The 21,649-nt window shown below is 41.0% G+C and overlaps 1 protein-coding gene across 1 annotated transcript in view; it reads left to right on the top strand.

Annotated features, from left to right (window-relative positions):
• LOC136149191 (myosin-8) overlaps positions 1-7,378 on the top strand; it is a 28,135-nt gene extending 20,757 nt beyond the window's left edge. Inside the window, exons 30-39 of the mRNA XM_065909258.1 lie at positions 984-1,167; positions 1,254-1,419; positions 1,507-1,631; positions 2,521-2,829; positions 3,462-3,665; positions 4,503-4,628; positions 4,712-4,882; positions 5,065-5,169; positions 5,678-5,773; positions 7,109-7,378. Of these exons, the coding sequence (XP_065765330.1) occupies positions 984-1,167; positions 1,254-1,419; positions 1,507-1,631; positions 2,521-2,829; positions 3,462-3,665; positions 4,503-4,628; positions 4,712-4,882; positions 5,065-5,169; positions 5,678-5,773; positions 7,109-7,258 (1,636 nt within the window). The 3' untranslated portion in view covers positions 7,259-7,378. The remainder of the gene's footprint in view (positions 1-983; positions 1,168-1,253; positions 1,420-1,506; positions 1,632-2,520; positions 2,830-3,461; positions 3,666-4,502; positions 4,629-4,711; positions 4,883-5,064; positions 5,170-5,677; positions 5,774-7,108) is intronic.
• The last annotated feature ends 14,271 nt before the right edge of the window (positions 7,379-21,649 follow it).

The raw sequence follows: 21,649 nt of genomic DNA on the forward strand, positions 1-21,649 counted from the left end.
TTACACATTAACATTTAAATGCTTTCATAGCAATATTCCATCGCATTGTTATCTGTATCCCTATTTTACAGATGAGGAAATTGAAACTGTGAGAGTTAACCAACTAACACAAGAGCATATGATTAATAAATAGTACAGCGGGGATTAGAATCAGACATTCTGATGCCAGAGACCACCTTCTTAAGTACTGAGGCACAAAGACAGATCTCGTAAAACTCACAATGGGGGCCACCCAAACTGTGCATAATGTCCAGAGTTAGTCTGAATAAAGTAAAGCCTTAGTCTGTGCACAGACTAAAGGAGACCTTCAGTAAATCTAGAGAATCAGGGATAAGGGTTTTTGCATACGTTAGGCATGTATATTTGGCACACAATTGGGAATAAAGCAAGAATGTAGACAATTCAGAAGTGGGGGGAGGGGTAAAACCCTGCCTTTGCTTAGACTCCATGAATTGTCCTGATTTATTCATTTCTTTTCCTGGTGAGACTCTCCAAATATACATGATTAAAAGAAGCTGGCTATTTTTCTAGGGAAAAAAGTACATAAAATAAAATGGAAAGTTTGAGAAAGCAAAAGAATATGCCCAGTATATCTGTGCCCAACAGTTAGTCTCAAATCCTTTTTGGAATGAGGTGAGATATACATCAATCAATAGTATCACCCTGGCTAATCACTCTCCCTACCACACTCAGTCAGAAGCCTGCAAGTCCTCAAACTGTGTGCCGTGAGATACATGCAACATCAGCTCCAACAATGGCCTCTAAGAATTCAAAAACAAAACACTTGAGTTCAAGTGTTCACCACTTTGGACCTTTTCATAGTTTATCCATCTAGAAAGCAGTTCTGGCTACCACAGTTTTGAAAGCCATGCTACTCGATGTCTATTTCATAATTCAGAATTAGGATTATGAAAGGAGACTGAGAGCTTAGCACTTGCCCCTGTTCCTGACCTCTCCCCTTAACTGCCTGGCTAACTGCTCAGGAAGAAGCTGGCCCAGCGTCTGCAGGAAGCCGAGGAACACGTAGAAGCGGTGAATGCCAAATGTGCCTCCCTTGAGAAGACCAAGCAGCGGCTCCAGAATGAGGTTGAGGACCTCATGCTCGACGTGGAGAGGTCCAACGCTGCCTGTGCAGCTCTCGATAAGAAGCAGAGGAACTTTGACAAGGTGGCTCAGCCTATACAAACTCCACCCATGTTTTATTAATATTTAGTCTCCCTTTCTCCATCAACTGACAATTTACTGTTTTTCAGGTCCTATCAGAATGGAAACAAAAGTATGAGGAAACTCAGGCTGAGCTTGAGGCCTCCCAGAAAGAGTCCCGCTCTCTCAGCACTGAGCTGTTCAAAGTCAAGAATGCCTATGAGGAGTCCCTGGACCAACTTGAAACCCTAAAGAGAGAAAACAAGAACTTGCAGCGTGAGTGCACTTGAAATTCTCTATCTGATGTGGCCTTGGCAGGACCTCTCCATCTTCTGACCCCTTCTCCCTTCTGTTCACCCACAGAGGAGATTTCTGACCTCACTGAGCAGATTGCTGAGGGAGGGAAGCAAATCCATGAACTGGAAAAAATAAAGAAGCAAGTGGAACAAGAGAAATGTGAGATCCAGGCTGCTTTAGAGGAAGCAGAGGTACATATTATGATGTTGGGCAATGGTACTATGAAAGGGATCCATTATTACAGAACTGGTGAAAATGTGAACTCATATAACATTGATGAAGAGCAATTTGATGACAGTTATCAAAAGTCTTAAAAATGGAATACTATGACCTGTCAGTTCTATTTCTAAGAATCTATCCCCTAAGACTATCCTAAATGGAGGCAAAGTTTCAACACAAGATATTCAATCCAAAAATAAAGTGACGCAAGCTATGATGATGAAATTTTCTACAGCCTTTAAATGTAATTAATACAGGGAAATATTTATGGTAAAGAATAATTTTTAAAGCAAGACATATATCTGCATATACAATTTTATCATGTGTAAATGGATATGGGTTTGGGTGGACTCTGGGAGTTGGTGATGGACAGGGAGGCCTGGCATGCTACGGTTCATGGGGTCACAAAGAGTTGGACACAACTGAGTGACTGAACCAAACTGAAATATGTATATATACAGGAAAAAAAAAACTAGAAGGAAATGCACCACATTAAAATTGTACCTCTGAGTGGAGGCACAATAGGAAGGTTTTCTCTGTTTTTATAAATTATGCCCACGTGATGCAGTGAACATATATTTTATAATCAGAAATACGTATATATATATATGTTTTAAAACAGAATTTCTACAATAGGAATTAGTATAGCACTTTATACTTTACAAAGCACCCTTATTACAGAGCTTCCCTCTAAAATCCACGACTAAATAAACAGAAGGATGATTTACCTAGCAGAGTCCTAGAGCTGTTGTATTGTACTTTGTAAAGTTAGACAAACTGATATTAGTAAGGGTTTGGCTCACAATGGAATATCCTCCGAATAGTCATTTTCCATTATTAATTGGTCATTGTTTTGTTAAGGCATCTCTTGAACATGAAGAGGGAAAGATCCTGCGTATCCAGCTGGAGTTGAACCAGGTCAAGTCTGAAGTGGACAGGAAAATTGCTGAAAAAGATGAGGAAATCGAACAGCTGAAGAGGAACCACATTAGAGTTGTGGAGACCATGCAGAGCACATTGGATGCTGAGATCAGGAGCAGGAATGATGCCCTGAGAGTCAAGAAGAAGATGGAGGGAGATCTCAATGAAATGGAGATCCAGCTGAACCATGCCAATCGCTTGGCTGCAGAGAGCTTGAGGAACTACAGGAACACCCAAGGGATCCTGAAGGTAGGTGGGTCCACTGTATAGCCCAGATGAGTGAGGGATGTGACCTGTCTCCCATTCATCACAACAGCTTGTTAAACCATCCATTTTTTTCCCTTTAACAAATTATAGCAATTCATAGTATGAGGGAGCTAAATTAAGTACACATAGAATATATTTTTAAAGAAATATTATGTAAAAAAGAAAAAAACCCAGAAGCCCAGAGATATGAGAGAAATTAGAAGAGTTTGGCACCAATAGGCCTGGGGTTGAGTCTTAGTTTTGTCACTTACTAACTGCCTGATTTTAGGCAAGTTGTTATTTAACCTTTCAGAACTTCTGTTTCTTCCACAAAATAAGAATGAAACTACTACCTCGTAGGGTTACTTTTGAGGATCAAGTGAGAAAAGAGATGTCAAGTGATGGGTAGAGCATATAGAAAATGTGCCATAAATGACCCTAGCATGTGAAAAATAACTAGTTGATGGCATAACACACAACAAGAACACCTAGCTGGTGACATCACCATTTTCATGCTCTTTCAAATGACAGACCTGTCATTTCCTGTTCCTGGTACCAGCCCATTCTTCCAGTTCATCTCCTGGGATGTTCACACCTTCCTTAGAGTGTCTAAGGCCTTTTTATTAACCTAACAGGATACCCAGCTCCACCTAGATGACGCTCTGCGTGGCCAGGAGGACCTGAAGGAGCAGCTGGCGATCGTGGAGCGCAGAGCCAACCTGCTGCAGGCTGAGATTGAGGAGCTGCGGGCCACCCTGGAGCAGACGGAGAGGAGCAGGAAGATCGCAGAGCAGGAGCTCCTGGATGCCAGTGAGCGCGTCCAGCTCCTGCACACCCAGGTGACACCCTCATATCAAACAAATACTGTATACTGTGACGCTGCTGCTTCCGTTTGGTCACTAAGCCATGTCCAACTCTTTGTGACCCCATGGACTGTAGCCTACCAGGTTCCTCCATCCATGGGATCTTCCAGGCAAGAGTACTGGAGTGGGTTGCCATTGCCTTCTCCGATCCACTGACTACACAATCTGAAAATGCTCCATTTAATGTTTCTCATCAGAAGCACTTCAGCATTCAGCACTATGGTGCTTACAGTCCCTTTGCCTTGCACAACATTCAGCATCGCTGACCTGCCCTGGCATTAAATACCCTAGTCATTTTGACAACCAAAAAGATCCACCCCTAAAAGTTTCTAAATACCCACTGAGGTGGTATTACCTCCCTTAGAGAACCACCAGGCAAAATTTTAAGAAAATGTTTTCAGAAGTACTCTTCTGAATTACTATTCAATATTCCCAAAGGGAGCAAAACATTCAAGTTAACAGAAAATAGGTTCCTTCTAATAGAAGAACTCTCAGTGCCAGGCTCTCACAAAAAGAAGCAATTCTTTTCAAACGTTTCAAGGATAGAATACTAGTGATGTCTGTTTGACATATAATTGAAAGAGCAATTAAATAATATAGGCATTTTTGAACCTCACACATCCTCACACACAAATCAGATGGGCAATCAGGGAGACAGGGCAAAGGTTGCAAAGGATTAACATTTTGCACGCAACAAATATTTAGTTTAGTGAAATCTTGCTATTAGGTCCCCTGCTTGAGTCAACAAGTAAGATTAATAAAATCCCAAGTGTTCAAACTACTAGTCTTATAAATTTCCACTGCTTTTAACAGAACACCAGCCTGATCAACACAAAGAAGAAACTGGAGAATGATGTTTCACAACTCCAGAGTGAAGTGGAAGAAGTAATTCAAGAATCACGCAATGCAGAAGAGAAGGCCAAGAAGGCCATCACTGATGTGAGCAAATGAGCATTTGTTTAATGATGCTGTGTGTTACCTGCTATTACCAGGACTACTGTATTGGTTTATTTACTAATTAGGCGGCCATGATGGCCGAGGAGCTGAAGAAGGAGCAGGACACCAGCGCCCACCTGGAGCGGATGAAGAAGAACCTGGAGCAGACGGTGAAGGACCTGCAGCACCGCCTGGACGAGGCTGAGCAGCTGGCCCTGAAGGGCGGGAAGAAGCAGATCCAGAAGCTAGAGGCCAGGGTGGGTCTCTCAATCTCTGAATCTGGGAAGGGAAAAAGTCACTCCCCTACCCTTCTCTCTTCTTGTATACTGATTCCAGTCCTTACCCTGGGGCTGAGGACATCCGCTCAGTATCATCGGTAGGTCATGAGTCAATTAATATCCCCCAAGACTGACTATATAAGTATCTTTCTTGATTGTAGGTACGTGAACTTGAAGGAGAGGTTGAAAGTGAGCAGAAACGTAATGCTGAGGCTATTAAAGGTTTACGGAAACATGAGAGAAGAGTAAAGGAGCTCACCTACCAGGTAAGGGGAATACCCAGACTTCCTGCCCAAGGAAAACCTACTGACTGTGTGATACTCAAAAATAGCTACACATTAGCTTGATATATATATATAAGGGACAAATCACACAATCACCTATCACAGGCACTCTCCTAAGCCACAAAAATCAGGAATACATTTAAAAATAGCATAAGTGAGGAAAGAATATAGGTTCAAGGTCAGGTCAACTGGTATTGGCCTCTCTTACTTTTTAAACTCTGATAGGTTACCTAACACTAATCACCTGTAAATTCTACTCACCAGAGCAGGGAGGTAAGGATTAAAGAATTGTATAACTCTCTAACATAGTGCTTGTACATAGTAGACACTTATCAAGAGTGGCTACTGTTAATACTATGAAGGAAGCCTCAGAGTGAACCACATTTACCTCAGGCCCACCTGCCATCATATCAAAGTGATTTATGTTACCACCTATAGTATGTTTATTTTATTGGATTGAATGCAGATCATTTTTTTTTTAAACTTCCAGACTGAGGAAGACCGCAAGAATGTACTCAGGTTGCAGGACCTGGTAGATAAATTACAAGCGAAGGTGAAATCATACAAGAGACAAGCTGAGGAGGCTGTAAGTATCTTTAAGCCCTTGAGGGAAGAATAAAACTTCTCTGGGAACAGAAAATGTATTAAGAGAATGTGTTAATTAGAAAGAGACACTGATGTGAAGAACAGACTTTTGGACTCTGTGGGAAAAGGCGAGGGTGGGATGATTTGAGAGAATAGCATTGAAACATGTATATAATCATATGTGAAATAGATCACCAGTCCAGGTTCGATGCATGAGACAGGGTGCTCAGGGCTGGTGCACTGGGATGACCCAGAGGGATGGGATGGGGAGGGAGGTGGGAGGGGGGTCAGGATGGGGAACACATGTAAACCCATGGCTGATTCATGTCAATGTATGGCAAAAACCACTGCAATATTGTAAAGTAATTAGTCTCCAATTAAAATAATTAATCAAAAAAACCACCCAGGATTATGAAAAAAAAAAGAGACAAGTAAGAATATATCATTCTTAAGAGATGATATAAATTTTAATTTACTCCCAAATTCTAATTATGGAATAAGATTTTAAGAGGAGATATTTTTATTATTAAGCAATTTGTAGGGGTTGGGGGAAAAAAAGAAAATTCCAAATAACCCACCTTACTTGATAGCTGCAAAGAATCTCCAGTAGAAAATCTAACACCATGATAAATATTCCTCTCCCTCTAGAAATGGGCAAAATCAAGTATTCCCAAAAGCCAAATGGAAATCTTTTACCCCAACTGACTCCTTCACTCACTAACCAGTGTCATCAGCAGAGGCTTATCCCTGCACACTTGCTTTAGCAAATTGGGCTGTGTTGGAAGGTTCTCCAGCTTCGTCTTTCCTGGTTGTTCCCCATTCTTCCAGACACAACAGAGTAGATAGGAGATAAGAAAAGCGAACACAAAAGGGACTGACAGAACGGAAGTAAGTCCAACCAAGAGAGGGCATTACTTTCTTCCTAGCCCAATTTATCTCCCATCTCTGTATACCAGAGTCAAAACATATGGCAAAAAAAAAAAAAAACCATTAAGTGGAATTTTCCCAAAGTTATAGTTTGATCTTACATTTACTTTCTAACCTCTGTGACCATAGACAGGTCTCTTCCTCCTTTCCACACAACCCATACATGGTAAACTGATTTCACATATACATGGGTTGGGTGTAATGGGACTTTCTCTTCCGTTTCAAAACCGTTCCTTCTTTCATTCTTTAGAGTTAAAAAGGTAATTGAAGCTACAAGTTCGGTCTGGATTTGAAGTCAAATATGACAAACAGACCATAAGAAAGAAGTATCTGAGTTGAGGAAATAATCCTGTTTCATGACAAGTGCAGTAAGAACCACGAAGTCTAATTCTCACAACTTCATTCTTAGGAGGAACAATCCAACACTAATCTCGCCAAACTCCGCAAGCTCCAACACGAGCTGGAGGAGGCCGAGGAACGGGCTGACATTGCCGAGTCTCAGGTCAACAAGCTGCGGGTGAAGAGCCGGGAGATTCACACAAAAGTCAGTGCGGAGTGAACACACCTGCCTGCTGCTGCCAAGGGCCTGAAGAAATGCACAAAATGTGCTACTTTGGGTCACTTGCTTTGTGACATTTATTCTCTTAATGTTGAATAAATAAAAACCATAGTGAACTGATACATTGAACCAGACTGTCATTTTTTTATTTCCAGAATTACTTATTCTCAAACACAGTTCTCACCTAGCTGTTATCTTTTAAACAGTATATATGGCTTTGCAAAACATTCAGTGTTTGTACCTTTCTCACGACCCAGCATCCTCCTTCCCATCTCCATCTCCACCACACACACACACACACACACACACACAAAATTATCTTTTGCAGGACTTGATTCTATTAAATCTCAAGATTGTTACAAATTGCTATGTAAAACACTCCCTGAGTTTACCCCTTCACACAAGACCCAATCATGCACCCACTCCACACAACTACTGTGTGCGGGGCACTGCTCTCAGTTCTATGGTAACTGACACGAACAGAGTAGAGTTCTCGTCCTCTAGGAGCTTATATTCTATAGGGAGAGAAAGGCGGTGAACAAACAGGAAGCTACGTAATGTGTCAGAGAAGTGCTGATGAGAAATAAAAAAAATAAGAGGGAGGCAGTCAGTGTTTTGTAAAGAGGAGTTGAGGAAGGCCTCTTTAATGAGAACACATTTGAGCAGAGACCTAAGGGAATCAAGAGTATTCCAAGCAGAGGAACAGAAGAATATGTGAAGGTATGAAGCAGAGGCGGTTTGGCAGGTCCCTGGGACGGGAAGGTGACCAGCAGGGCTAGAGAACCAGCAAGACGGGTACCACATAAGAGAGGAAACCTGGGAGCCCAGAGATCACGCAGGGCCTGAGGGCCCCCCGAGGACGCGTGTCTTTACTCAGAGTGAGATGGGAAAGTTTTGGAGGGTTTTGAGCAGAGGAGTGATAGTAACATGCCTGTGAAAGAATCGCTGTGACTGCTGTGTTGAGAGTAGACAGAAGCGGGCAGAGCTAGAAACTGGAGAGACTAGTTAGGAGTCCACTGCAAAATAAAACATTGAAAACTGACAGTGGCTCAGACTAGAAAGACAGCACCAGGAGATGATGTGAAGCACATGGATTCTAGATGTACTGTGTGGTGTACATAGGATTTTCTGACAGATTGGATAGATGAGTGGGTCATAGAGAACGAGAGAGAACTTCTGAATAAAGGAAGAATACTCATTAATTTGCCAACAGAGGTCCGTCTAGTCAAGGCTATGGTTTTTCCAGTAGTCATGTATGGGTGTGAGAGTTAGACTATATAAAGAAAGCTGAGCACCAAAGAATTGATGCTTTTGAACTGTGGTTTTGGAGAAGACTCTTGAGAGTCCCTTGGACTGCAAGGAGATCCAACCAGTCCATCCTAAAGGAAATCAGTCCTGAATATTCATTGGAAAGAAAGCAGAAACTCCAATACTTTGGCCACCTGATGCACAGAACTGACTCCTTAGAAAAGACCCTGATGCTGGGAAAGATTGAAGGCAGCAGGAGAAGGGGACGACAGAGGATGAGATGGTTGGATGGCATCACTGACTCGATGGACATGAGTCTGAGTAAACTCTGGGAGTTGGTGATGGACAGGGAAGCCTGGCGTGCTGCAGTCCATGGGGTTGCAAAGAGTCGGACAGGACTGAGCGACTGAACTGAACTGAACTGAAGACAAGACAGATTTAGTCCAGGATAAACATGAGGTGTTTAGTCTCTAGAAAATAAGGAGGAAATCAAACAAAAATGCAATCTAGACAAAAACTGTACCTATGTATGCCTGTCCCTCTCCATCTTCTAACATCCACTCTCACCTGCCTCCCAACCCTGTCAGCCCACACCTTTACAGTACAAAATGAACAGGCCACAATTTCATAAATGTCTAAAATTAATACAACAATTTAAAACAAGAAAAGTTTCTAAATATTCTCCTAAATAAAATTTTGGATCAAAGAAGGAACCAAAAGTAGAATCATAAAAACTTTGGAAAGTAAACGTAAGAGTAAATCTTTGTGACCTTGGTTTACACAAAGATTTCTTAGATGCCAACACAAAAACACAAGCCATGAAAGAAAAAAAATGATAAACTGGACTTCACCAAAGTTTCTGCACCTTGAAAAACTCTATCAAGGAGAATGAAAAGAAAGCCACCAGTTGAGAAAAAGTATCTGAAAATCAGATTCCTGATAAAGGACTTGTGTCCAGAATACATACAGAAATCTATCTTCACCAAAAAGAAAACACATCACCCAATTTTTAAAGAACCAAAATGAGACAAATATTTCACTAAAGAAAATATACAGAGAGCAGACAGGCACACAAAAATGCCCAACATCATCGGTCATCAGGAGAATAATAATTAAAACATAATGAGATATCACCGATACACCTATTACAATGGCTAAAAATCCAAGGGTTAACCAAGAGGTGGAGGAACTGGACCTCTCACACCTGCTAGTGATCGTGTAAAACAGCACAATCACTTTGGAAAACAGTTTGCCAGTCTCTTAAAAAGTTGAGAAATTATCCATTTGTTCCAATCATTTCACTTTGATGTATTTACTCAAGAGAAATGAAAATGTATGTCCACACAAAAACCTGAACACAAATATTCACAGCATATTTATCTGTAACAGCCCCAAATTGGAAACAATCCAAATAAGCATCAACAGGTGAATGGGCAAACACATCATGGTAAATTCACATAATGTAATACTTGTTGTTCAGTAGCTAAGTTGTGTCTGACTCTGTGACCCCATGGACTATAGCAAGCTAGGCTCTTCTCTCCATGGGATTTCCTAGGCAAGAATACTGAAGTGGGTTGCCATTTCCTTCCTGTTCTAAAGAACAGGTGGGGTTCTTTAGCACTGAGCTACCAGGGAAGATTAAAATAAAACTATTAACAAACACACACACACCACACACAAATGGATGGATTTCAAAATAATTTTGCTGAGTGAAAGTAATCAGACCACAAAGTGTGTGGACTCCATTATTCCATTCATACAAAATTCTAGAAGCTAAAAATGAATCTATAGTGGCTGAAAGCTGACCAATACAGATAGGGATAGGGAGGTAGGATTTATGGGAGGTACAGAAGGACAGTAGGACATATTACAAAGGCCCAGGAGAAAACTTTGGAAGATAAGGCACATGTCCATCATCTTGATTCAGATGATGGCGTCACAGTGTACACATATGTCAAGATTCTTTAAATATGTATAATTTGTTATACATCAATTATATACCCATAAGGTGTTTAAAATTTTTTACTGTGGGGGATTCCCTGGCAATCCAGTGGTTAGGACTCCACTCTCTCACTGCCGAGGGCTCCAGTTTAATCCCAGTCAGGGAACTAAACTCCATAACATGTGGGGTAGGGATGGAGGGGAGCAAAAGAAGGAAATTTCATTAGGGAAATACTGCAATTACAGTGCTTTGCAAAAATAACAATTAGGACACTGTATGTCTAACTTTAAAGCCAGGGTTATGGGAGGGGGGATCGGGATGGGGAATACGTGTAACTCTATGGCTGATTCATATCAATGTATGACAAAACCCACTGAAAAATAAAAAAAATAAATAAATAAAGTCAGGGTTAAAATTTTGGATAGGAATTGCATGTATTTACCAGTTTGGGGAAAACTGACTTATTTACTATGTTGATTCTGCCAATTCATGAATAAGTTATGTTTTTCCATTTATTTATTCTTTGATTTCTTTCCTTCTTGTTTTATAGTTTCCAGTATACAAGTCCTGTACATGTTTTGTTAGATTTACATCTAAATTTTTCTTTAACTTTCTTTTTGTTTTTAAGCAATTGTAAATGGTACTGTACTTCCAATTTGGGGGCTCACATTGCTTATTGCTAGCTTAAAGAAATAAAACTGATATTTGTATGTGTTTCTTATATCCAGAAACCCTACTGAACTCACTTCATAGCTCTGAGTTTGGGGGGAAGGAAGTTCTTTGGGATTTTCTACATAGACAATCACGTGCCTCAGAAAACAATCACTTAAAGTGAATCTAAATGAAAACTAAGTCCAAAATTACACAGTAAATTATGAGGAAAAAATCTGATTGGGGTTTTATCTTAAAATCAGGACAAGACTTCACTGGTGGCGCAGTGGATAAGAATCTGCCTGCCAATGCAGGGGACATGGGCTCCATCTATGGTCTGGGAAGATTACACATGCCTCGAAGCAACTAAGCCTGTTTGCCACAATGCCTGAAGCCCACAAGCCTAGAGCGTCTGCAATAAGAGAAGCCATCATGGTGAGAAGGCCAAGCAAAGCAATGGAGACCCAGCGAAACCAAAAATAAATAATAAAAATCAAGTCAGAAGTATTGAAATAAATTTATTTGCTCTTGTACGTCACAGGATTTATGCTGTAACTGCATCTCTGCTAACTCTTAGAACAGAGTGAATCAGTGTTGGAGTTGGGAGGAAAGGGACATAGTTCCCACAATCTTGTATGATATGGCACCCTTTATGTTTGATTTTTGCAATCCATCATAAAGAACGTCTTTTGCAGCAACAACAACAAAAAGTGTGATGCCTTCATTGCCTTCCTAATCCTTGGATCCTAAACTTACTCTCTCCTGAAACACTTATTGGATCATCACCTTTGTCCATTTTCAGATCTTTAATCATTAACTAGTTCAATGCTGCTGCAACACACTGGAATTGTTTTGCAAAATTCAAGCAGATTTCTAATACCACTTTTATCAACTTCAGGAAATTCTGTAAGTTTTGCAGTATTTGTCATTTTATTTTGCAATCATGCTGCATTGACTATTGTATGTTTCCAACACCTGATGATCAGCATGATCACATACCACAATGAGGAATACAAATCTGACTCTATATTAGATCTGTTTCTTTTACTTCAACATTTTGTATTCTATAGGTTTTGCTACAAGATAAGAATGTTTCCTGTAGCTTGAAATATATAAGATAGCCCACTCTCAAGGCTCTGACCTTCGAGGGTATAATACTTTTCCTTTTGCATGGAGATGAAAAGTTGCAAAACAGAGAATAACATTTGTCTTTTGGAGGTTGACAGGAACATCATGACCTGACCTACATGGACAGCTGCAAGAACAAAGAATTCCAACACCAAGAAGTTTGCAGCAACCGACCACACTCCCTCCCCTTTTAGTATAAAAGAAGCCCGAATTCTAACTCAGGTAAGATTGTTCTTCGCAGTACTAGTCCACCACCGTCTCAGTTTGCTGACTTTCTGAATAAAGTCACTATTCGTTGCCCCAACAACTGTCTCTCAATTTATGGGCCTGTCATGTGGCAAGTAATATGAGCTTGGACTTGGGACGATCATTAGTGAATACTTTTTGTTTATTTATGCAATATCATTACAGTGGAGACAGTAATGACAGGCACTGCACTACAGCAAGCCTAAAAACATCCAGAGCCTTTGCTCAGGAAGTCTATTATATGGATTTCATAAAGATATACATAAACACATGGGCACAAGTTTACTAGAATACTATGATGTAGAACAAGAGTTAATTCATGATAAGAATTTCCATAATCTAATAAGCTGTAAAGTCAGAACACAAAACCATGCTTACAGACTGATATCCCAACTGTGTATTTGTTTAAAAACATGTTTTTTTAATCTAAAAAAATGTTTGTGTTTACAAACATAGGGGGAAGAAGTGTAAAAGGACTTACACCCAATCTAGGTAGAGATTACCTCTATGTTAAAATCTTAGGAGTGATTTAAATTTTTCCTTCAGTATGTTGATTATATTTTTCCATCGTTCTACAATATGTACCTTAGTTTTGAAATTGTTTTAAAGGTTCTTTTTAAAAAAATACAATAAATAAAAGGAACTTGCTTCTTAAGATGTCTTCATATCAAGTTCTCATCAAAGACATGGGTATAACTGACAAGAGAAAGGTGAAGAGGAGTGGGTCATTTGATGGATGAGACCATTAACACAACTGTTAGAAGCTGCTGCCTTTCATCCACACTCTCGCTAAGGATTAACATTCCAGCGCTAACACAACAGCTGTCAGGGAGCAAACTTAAATTCTACCTCCTGGCTGTGACAGAGGTTTGGATGCATGTTACACACACCAGTGTCCCCAGGCACCTTCACTGCAGACTTAAGTGGGTCACATTTTCCTAAGTAGGAAGCAGAAGAATCAACTGTGGGCAGATGGAAAGAACCTTACTTAAGGGTGGAATTTACCAGCCTGATTCCTCCCTCCTGGCTCCAAGCCCCACCAAGATGCTGCTTCCGGAGCCCAGAGAGAGAAAAAGAAAATCTCTTTGCTGATGAAGAAGAAAAATATCCCCCTTGGGGAACACACACCAAACATGACTTTTCTTAGATTACAGTAGCCTGACCTTCACAAGAGGTCGCACTACTTTCTCAGCTCCTCACAGAAACTATGGCTTATGGCTCTCGCTCTGGGAAACTGAGGAACAACACAGTGGGAGCCCTCAAATTATTTAAAAAAAAAAAAAAATCATTAAGAGCTTGGATGGGAAAGGTGGTACCTTCTGAGAAACAGATTCAAGAGTTTTTTTCTAGCATATTCAGAAAAGTAATTCAATTGATACCCACAATATTTAGTACCCCAAAATGGATTTAGCTTATCCTAGGTATATGGATAAGCAATGTAATAACATGCCTGTAAATTCACTGAAAAACTTCAAATGGAATTTAACGATTTGAGAATGTTCAAAAATCTCCTTGAGTCCCAGTCACCAAGATCCAGGAGTTCGAATTCCCTCGCTACGTCTGATTTCACACCCTCCTCTTACCACACACAGTTACTCTCTGGAATCGCAGAGAGAATGATGAAGGCCTTCCTCTCTCACATACTCATGAATACAACACTCACCAGCCAAGTTCCACCACAGGTTCCAGGCTGGTTCCAACAATGGCAGCATAGCTTCAGCCTTTCCAGCAGATATCCTGGAATGCGAAGTTAAGTGGGCCTTAGGAAGCATCACTACAAACAAAACTAGTGGAGGTAAAGGAATTCCAGTTGAGCTATTTCAAATCTTAAAAGATGATTGGATGGCGTCACCGACTCAATGGACATGAGTTTGAGTAAACTCCGAGAGTTGGAGATGGACAGGGAGGCCTGGCGTGCTGCAATTCATGGGGTCGCAAAGAGTCGGACACGAATCAGCAACTGAACTGAACTTCAGCCTTTCCTTCCTCCCAGGATGCCCTAGGCGCACTCCTCCCAGGATGCCCTGGTGCGCACTGGAAATGAACTCCTCACTTCTCTGGGAAATTGAAACCTGATTTCTCCCCAGATATTATTGAGGGCTTCTCTCCAAGTCCAGGGCTGCTGATTTTTTCATGTGTTTTCAATGTTGTGTTCCACTCACCTACCCCTCACTAGATCTTAAGCTTTCTGAGAGAACAAAGTGCTAATCCCCGATGCCTGGAGCGGCGTCTTTATAAGCCATTTGTTAAATGAAGAGCAGGTGTTAAATTGTTGTTTGAAAGAATGAAGCAAAGCTGAGTAGAAAAAGAGCAGATAAGAAAGAATAAAGAGATGGAGCCAAAGCAAAATCAATACCCAGTTGTGGATGAGACTGGTGATGGCAGCAAGGTCTGATGCTGTAAAAAGAGCAATATCGCAAAGGAACCTGGAATATTAGGTTCATGAATCAAAGCAAATGGAGTGAACATCGACATTTTAGGAATCAGTGAAATAAAATGGACTGGAATTTAACTGAGATGACCATTATATCTACTACTGTGAGCAAGAACCCCTTAGAAGAAATGGAGTAGCCCTCATAGTCAATAAAAGACTCTGAAATGTAGTACTTGGATGCATTCTCAAAAGTGATAGAATGCTGTTTATTTCCAAGGCAAACCATTCAATATTACAGTAATCCAAGGCTAGGCGCCGACCAGTAATGCTGAAGAACCTGAAGTTGAACAGGTCTATGAAGACCTACAAGACCTTCTAGAACTAACACCCAAAAAAGATGTCCTTTTCATTATAGGGGACTGGAATGCAAAAGTAGGAAGTCAAGAAACAACTGGAGTAACAGGCAAATTTGGCCTTGGAGTACAGAATGAAGCAGGGCAAAGGCTAATAGAGTTTTGCCAAGAGAACACACTAGTCATAGGAAACACCCTCTTCCAACAACACAAGAGAAGACTCTAAACATGGACATCACCAGATAGTCAATTCTGAAATCAGATTGATTATATTCTTTGCAGCCAAAGATAGAGAAGTTCTATACAGTCAGCAAAAACAAAAGTGGGAGCTGACTGTGGCTCAGATCATGAATTCCTTATTGCCAAATTCAGACTTAAATTGAAGACAGAGGGAAAACCACTAGACCATTCAGGTAAGATCTAAATCAAATCCCTTAGGATTTTACAGTAGAAGTAAGAAGATTTAAGGGACTAGGTCTGATAGACAGAGTGCCTGATGAACTATGGACAGAGGTTCATGACATTGTACAGGAGACAGCGATCAAGACCATCCCCAAGAAAAAGAAATGCAAAAAAGCAAAATGGCTGTCTGAGGAGGCCTTACATATAGCTGTGGAAAGAAGAGAAGCGAAAGGCAAAGGAGAAAAGGAAAGATATACCTATTTGAATGCAGAGTTCCAAAGAATAGCAAGGAGAGATAAGAAAGCCTTCCTCAGTGGTCAGTGCAAAGAAATAGAGGAAAACAATAGAATGGGAAAGACTAGAGATTTCTCCAAGAAAATGAAAGATACCAAGGGAACATTTCATGCAAAGATGGGGTCAATAAAGGACAGAAATGGTATGGACCTAATAAAAACAGAAGATATTAAGAAGAGGTGGCAAGAATACACAGAAGAGCTATACAAAAAAATCTTCATGACCCAGATAATCATGATGGTGTGATCACTCACCTAGAGGCAGACATCCTGAAATGCGAAATCAAGTGGGCATTAGGAAGCATCACTATGAATAAAGCTAGTGGAGGTGATAAAATTCCAGTTGAACTATTTCAAATCCTAAAAGATGATGCTGTGAAAGTGCTGCACTCAATATGCCAGTAAATTTGGAAAACTCAGCAGTGGCCACAGGACTGGAAAATGTCAGTTTTCATTCCAATCCCTAAGAAAGGCAATGCCAAAGAATGCTCAAACTACCTCACAGTTACACTCATCTCACACACTAGTAAAGCAATGCTCAAAATTCTCCAAGCCAGGATTCAACAGTACGTGAACCATGAACTTCCAGATGTTCAAGCTGGTTTTAGAAAAGGCAGAGGAAGCAGAGATCAAATTGCCAACATCCAATGGATCACCGAAAAAGCAAGAGAGTTCCAGAAAAACATCTACTTCTGCTTTATTGACTATGCCAAAGCCTTTGACTGTGTGGATCACAACAAACTGTGGAAAATTCTGAAAGAGATGGGAATACCAGGCCACCTAACCTGCCCCTTGAGAAATCTGTATGCAGGTCAGGAAGCAACAGTTAGAACTAGACATGAAACAACAGACTGGTTCCAAATAGGGACAGGAGTACGTCAAGGCTCTGTATTGTAACCCTGCTAATTTAACTTATATGCAGAGCACATCATGAGAAACGCTGGGCTGGATAAAGCACAAGCTAGAATCAAGATTGCCGGGAGAAATATCAATAACCTCAGATGTGCAGATAACACCACCCTTATGGCAGAAAGCAAAGAAGAACTAAAGAGCCTCTTGATGAAAGTGAAAGAGGAGAGTGAAGAAGTTGGCTTAAAACTCAACATTCAGAAAACTAAGATCACGGCATCTGGTCACATAAGATCATCCCATCACTTCATGGCAAATAGACGCAGCAACCCTGACAGACTATTTTTGGGGGCTCCAAAATCACTGCAGATGGTGACTGCAGCCATGAAATTAAAAAACACTTGCTTCTTGGAAGAAAAGTTATGACCAACCTAGACAGCATATTAAAAAGCAGAGACATTACTTTGCCAGCAAAGGTCCATCTAGTCAAAGCTCTGATTTTTCCGGTAGTCATGTATGGATGTGAGAGTTGGACTATAAAGAAAGCTGAGTACCAAAGAATTGATGCTTTTGAACTGTGGTGTTGGAGAAGACTCTTGAGAGTCCCTTGGACTGCAAGGAGATCCAACCAATCCATCCTAAAGGAAATCAGTCCTGAATGTTCATTGGAAGGACTGATGCTGAAGCTGAAACTCCAATACTTTGGTCACCTGATGTGAAGAATTGATTCATTTGAAAAGACCCTGATTCTGGGAAAGATTGAGGGCAAGAGGAGAAGGGGACAACAGAGGATGAGATGGTTGGATGGCATCACCAACTCAATGTACATGAGCTTGAGTAAACTCTGGGAGTTGGTGATAGACAGGGAGGCCTAGTGTGCTGCAGTCCATGGGGTCGCAAAGAGTCGGACACAAATGAGTGACTGAACTGAACTGAACTGAGAGGGCCAACCCTCAACAGAGAATAAGGAAGAATGCGTGGGTGCATGCTTAATCACTCAGTTGTGTGCAATTCTTTACCACTGCATGGACTGTGCACCATGCTCGCTATCCATGGGATCTTCCAGGCAAGATACCTGAGGAAATGGTTGCATTTCCTTCTTCAGGAAATGTTCCTGACCCAGGGATTGAACCCACATCTCCTGCATTTGCAGGTGGATTCTTTACCACTAAGGCACTTGAGAAACCCTATAGGAAGAATAAAGCTAGCTTCATAGTAACAGCTGGCATTTAAAACCCTATATTCTTAACTGCATTTGCAAGACTAACTATCTGGCCCCTGGCCACTTCTGCCACTTCATTCCTTACTACAGTATCCCTGCCTCCTTTCCTTCCTTCCCCACTGACCTTTATCCTGTTCCTGTGCAGCCCAACTCCCTTCCCACCGAGCTTGTGTTTGTTTCCTCTGCCTGAAATACTGTGCCTGGTTGAAATTCTCCAGGCTTGCTCCTTCAATAAGTGTCTGCTCAAATATCACATCTTCAGAGAAACCTTCCCTGATTGATCTATTTAGACACCACACAGCTATTGTCTCCTTATCCTAATTTTTCTTTCCTTCAGAGAATTTATCACTAATTGACACTTGAGAGCTGTTGTCCCCCCCCACACACACACTAAAATAGAATTTCCAGGAGGGCAGACTTTGCCTGTTCTGTTCCCTAGCACTTAAAATCTTCTCAGCGTGTGGTAAGTCCTCAGTGATGGTTTGAGGAATAGACAATTGAATGAGCATGTTATAGTTTTAAAATTAGCAGTTTCACATGTGATTTTTATCACTATCCTGGCTTGGTGACAGATCTCAGCTGGTTTCATTCAACCTCATCTTTACCCTCAACAATCTTTTGGGTAGGGTGATAAATTTATCTGAGTTTGCCAAGGACTGTACTGATTTTAAAACTGAAAGTCTCAGGAATCTCTTCAAATCCAAACAAATTAGGAAAGAGGGTCACCCTGCTTGGAGGTATCCAGGCTTCATCCTCCTTCTTTTGAGTTATTGTTGTATGTGGTGTTCAGGGGGAATGGGTAACTTAAGAATGTTCTGAGGGGATTCCTTGATGGTCCAGTGGCTAGGATTCTGCACTTCCATTGAAGGGGATGTGGGTTTGATCCTTGGTCGGGTAACTAAGATCCCGCATGCTGCACAGAAGAGCAAAAAAAAAAGAAAAGATGTTCTGTGCCGTACGAACAGGAAATTGGGTGGGATTGGAGGACTGACTTAATGAATGCATCATAGGCTACTTTTTGGAAGTGACACACAGTGGGTGAAACCATGTCAACAGGCAAGCCTGAGACTCAGAAGCCAGGAGCTTTCTGTAGAGAATGTACCAACCACTGTTAGTGCCAGTCAGCCCTGGAAGTCAGGACAAGGCCTTCTATGCTGTTCTTTCATGTCTTTTTTGTTGTTGTCTGGTAAGGCTCACGAGCTGTGGTCAGCTGTGTCACTTCCAAAAAGTAGCCTATGATGCATTCATTAACTCAGTTGTCACAAGAAGCCCATGAGTTAGGTATTATTATTAGCCCCGTTTTACAGATGAAGAAACTGAGGTCCAGAAAAGTAGAAAAAGTTTGGTCTTATTGCCCAAACTCACATGGTTTAAATGGTGAAGTCAGGATGTGAACCGCAGCATCTGACTCTCAAAGTCCACTCTAAGTCACTAAATTATCATGCAGATTTTAACAATGTAAATATACATTTGGGCTATGTCAAGCAAAGTTTTTGATCATGGTTTAGAAAAATGTTTTTATTATAGAATAAATGGTATGAATTTTTAAGAAAAAAGTTATTAATCATGAACAACAAGGTTCTACTGTATAGCACAGGGAACTATATTCAATCCTGTGATAAACAATAACAGAAAAGAACATGAAAAAGAATGTATGTGTAACTGAATCGTGTTGCCATACAGCAGAAATTAGCACACTGTAAGTCAAGTATAATTTCAATCAAATAAAAATTTTAAAAAGTAATCAATCATGCTTTCCTTTGTTCTAATGAGGCTGTAAGCAACTGAAGTAATCAAAGCACAACTAATAGACATGAAAGGTCAAATGATGGAGACCCTAAGTCTCACAGCCATCAGTCAAGGTTATGAGGCCAGACTGAGGGAGGTCTTCAGTTTACTGAGCAGACTAATTGGTAGAATTTCTTCTCTGGACACAATGTTCCCAGGCCATGAACACATGCTCTCCAGGATGTTTTCGGAGAAGGATGCCTGGTTTGTGTGTAATTCTGAGAAGCGTGCATAATTCTGAGAACGTTCGTGTCTTACAGGATCTTGCAAAGTCAGAAGCAGCTGTCTTGTAGTGAAAACACAAACTGGACTTGTTCTAGTTCCCACTCTGCCACTTACTAGCTGTATGACTAGTCACTTAACCTTGCCAAGCCTCAGTTTTCCCACCTGTAGAACTGATAAATCTATATCCTCATTGACTAAAGGAAAATCAATTTAAACAATTCTCTGGATAATCTCCTATCAACTTTTTGTTTTGCAAAATTGAAGTGCATAAATGCTAGCAGTGCAGAAGGTAATGTATTACACTGGGCTTCCCAGGCGGCACTAGTGGTAACGAACCTGACTGCCAATGCAGCAGACCTGAGAGATGTGGGTTTGATCCCTGAGTCAGGAAGATACCCTGGGGAAGGAAATGGCAACCCGCTATAATATTCTTGCCTGGAAAATTCCATGGACAGAGGAGCCTGGTGGGCTACAGTCCTTGGAGTTGCAGAGAGTTGGGCACAACTGAGCACACATACACACACTGGATAATCTCCTATCAACTTTTTGCTTTGCAAAATTGAAGTGCATAAATGCTAGCAGTGCGGAAGATTATGTGTTGCACTTGAAAGTGTTCTGAACTAGCACTCTTGAATCTGAGAGTTGAATGGGAAAAGTTCTGTTTAGTTAATTAAGATTAATTAGGTAACCTGTCCGGAACCTCAATTTCTGATTCTGTAATGTCAGGGTTCAGTTAGGTAATATTCAAGGCCCCCTCTAGGTCTGCAAGCTAATATTCTCACTCAGTGTTTTTAATTAGGTGATTAAATATAAATTTGCATCCTTCACAAATGTACCTGTCCTGTGACTTTTGCCCAGAAATTTCTGTTCCCGGCGACGGGGGATCTTCTCGCTTCTTTGTGAAATTTCATCTGTTACATAAGCTTTTAGATGGTTGTGAGGGGTGAGGGTGATCCTCATATTAGGACAATTAATTGCCCTTTCTTCTCAAGTAGCCCTCCAAGCAACGACCTTGATTACACTTGCTTCCTGGGCCTCTCTAGTTGGCCCTGCTACTGCTTTCTCCATCCAAATCTGCTTTCCTCTGAATGCACCTCCTATAGTGATTGGTGGAGAGATTTGCTCCCAGGGAAATCAGGAAAACTTTTTCCTCCTCCTTGACACCTGTCACTCCTTAATCCTAGCCTTCAGTGCTTCCACCCCCACCATCCTGCTGACATTCATTTCAGGATCACCTCTGTGACCGACCCAATGCCCTTTTCATGGTCCTCCTTTTCTCCATCTTGCCTGTAGAGTTTTTTATTATATCCTCTCTCTTGAAAACACCACTTCCCTTGAGTTATTTTGACACAAATAAAGTCCCCGTCACTTTAGAGTTGACAAAATGATTTGGTAACAAGACTGGAGAAAACTATCATGGACAGAAGAATCTTGAAGTTGGGAGAGATGGAATGATGCTGTGGGTGTGAGCTATGGACTACTCCTCCAATTTAAAAAATAAATTCGTATTTCCCCCCTTCAGTATTGCTCCTGGGCTGGTGTCATGCCCCTAGATTTCTAGGCTGCTGTGAGGGCTGGATGAAAGGCAGGATTCTCTGCTTCCATTTCCCTCCTCAAACCCAGCATCATCAAAGTTCTGTTGGTCCTGCCTTCAGGGTATCCCTAGGGTT

The sequence above is a fragment of the Muntiacus reevesi genome, chromosome 18 (genome assembly GCF_963930625.1).
Source record: "Muntiacus reevesi chromosome 18, mMunRee1.1, whole genome shotgun sequence".
In the NCBI taxonomy this organism is placed as follows: Eukaryota; Metazoa; Chordata; class Mammalia; order Artiodactyla; family Cervidae; genus Muntiacus; species Muntiacus reevesi.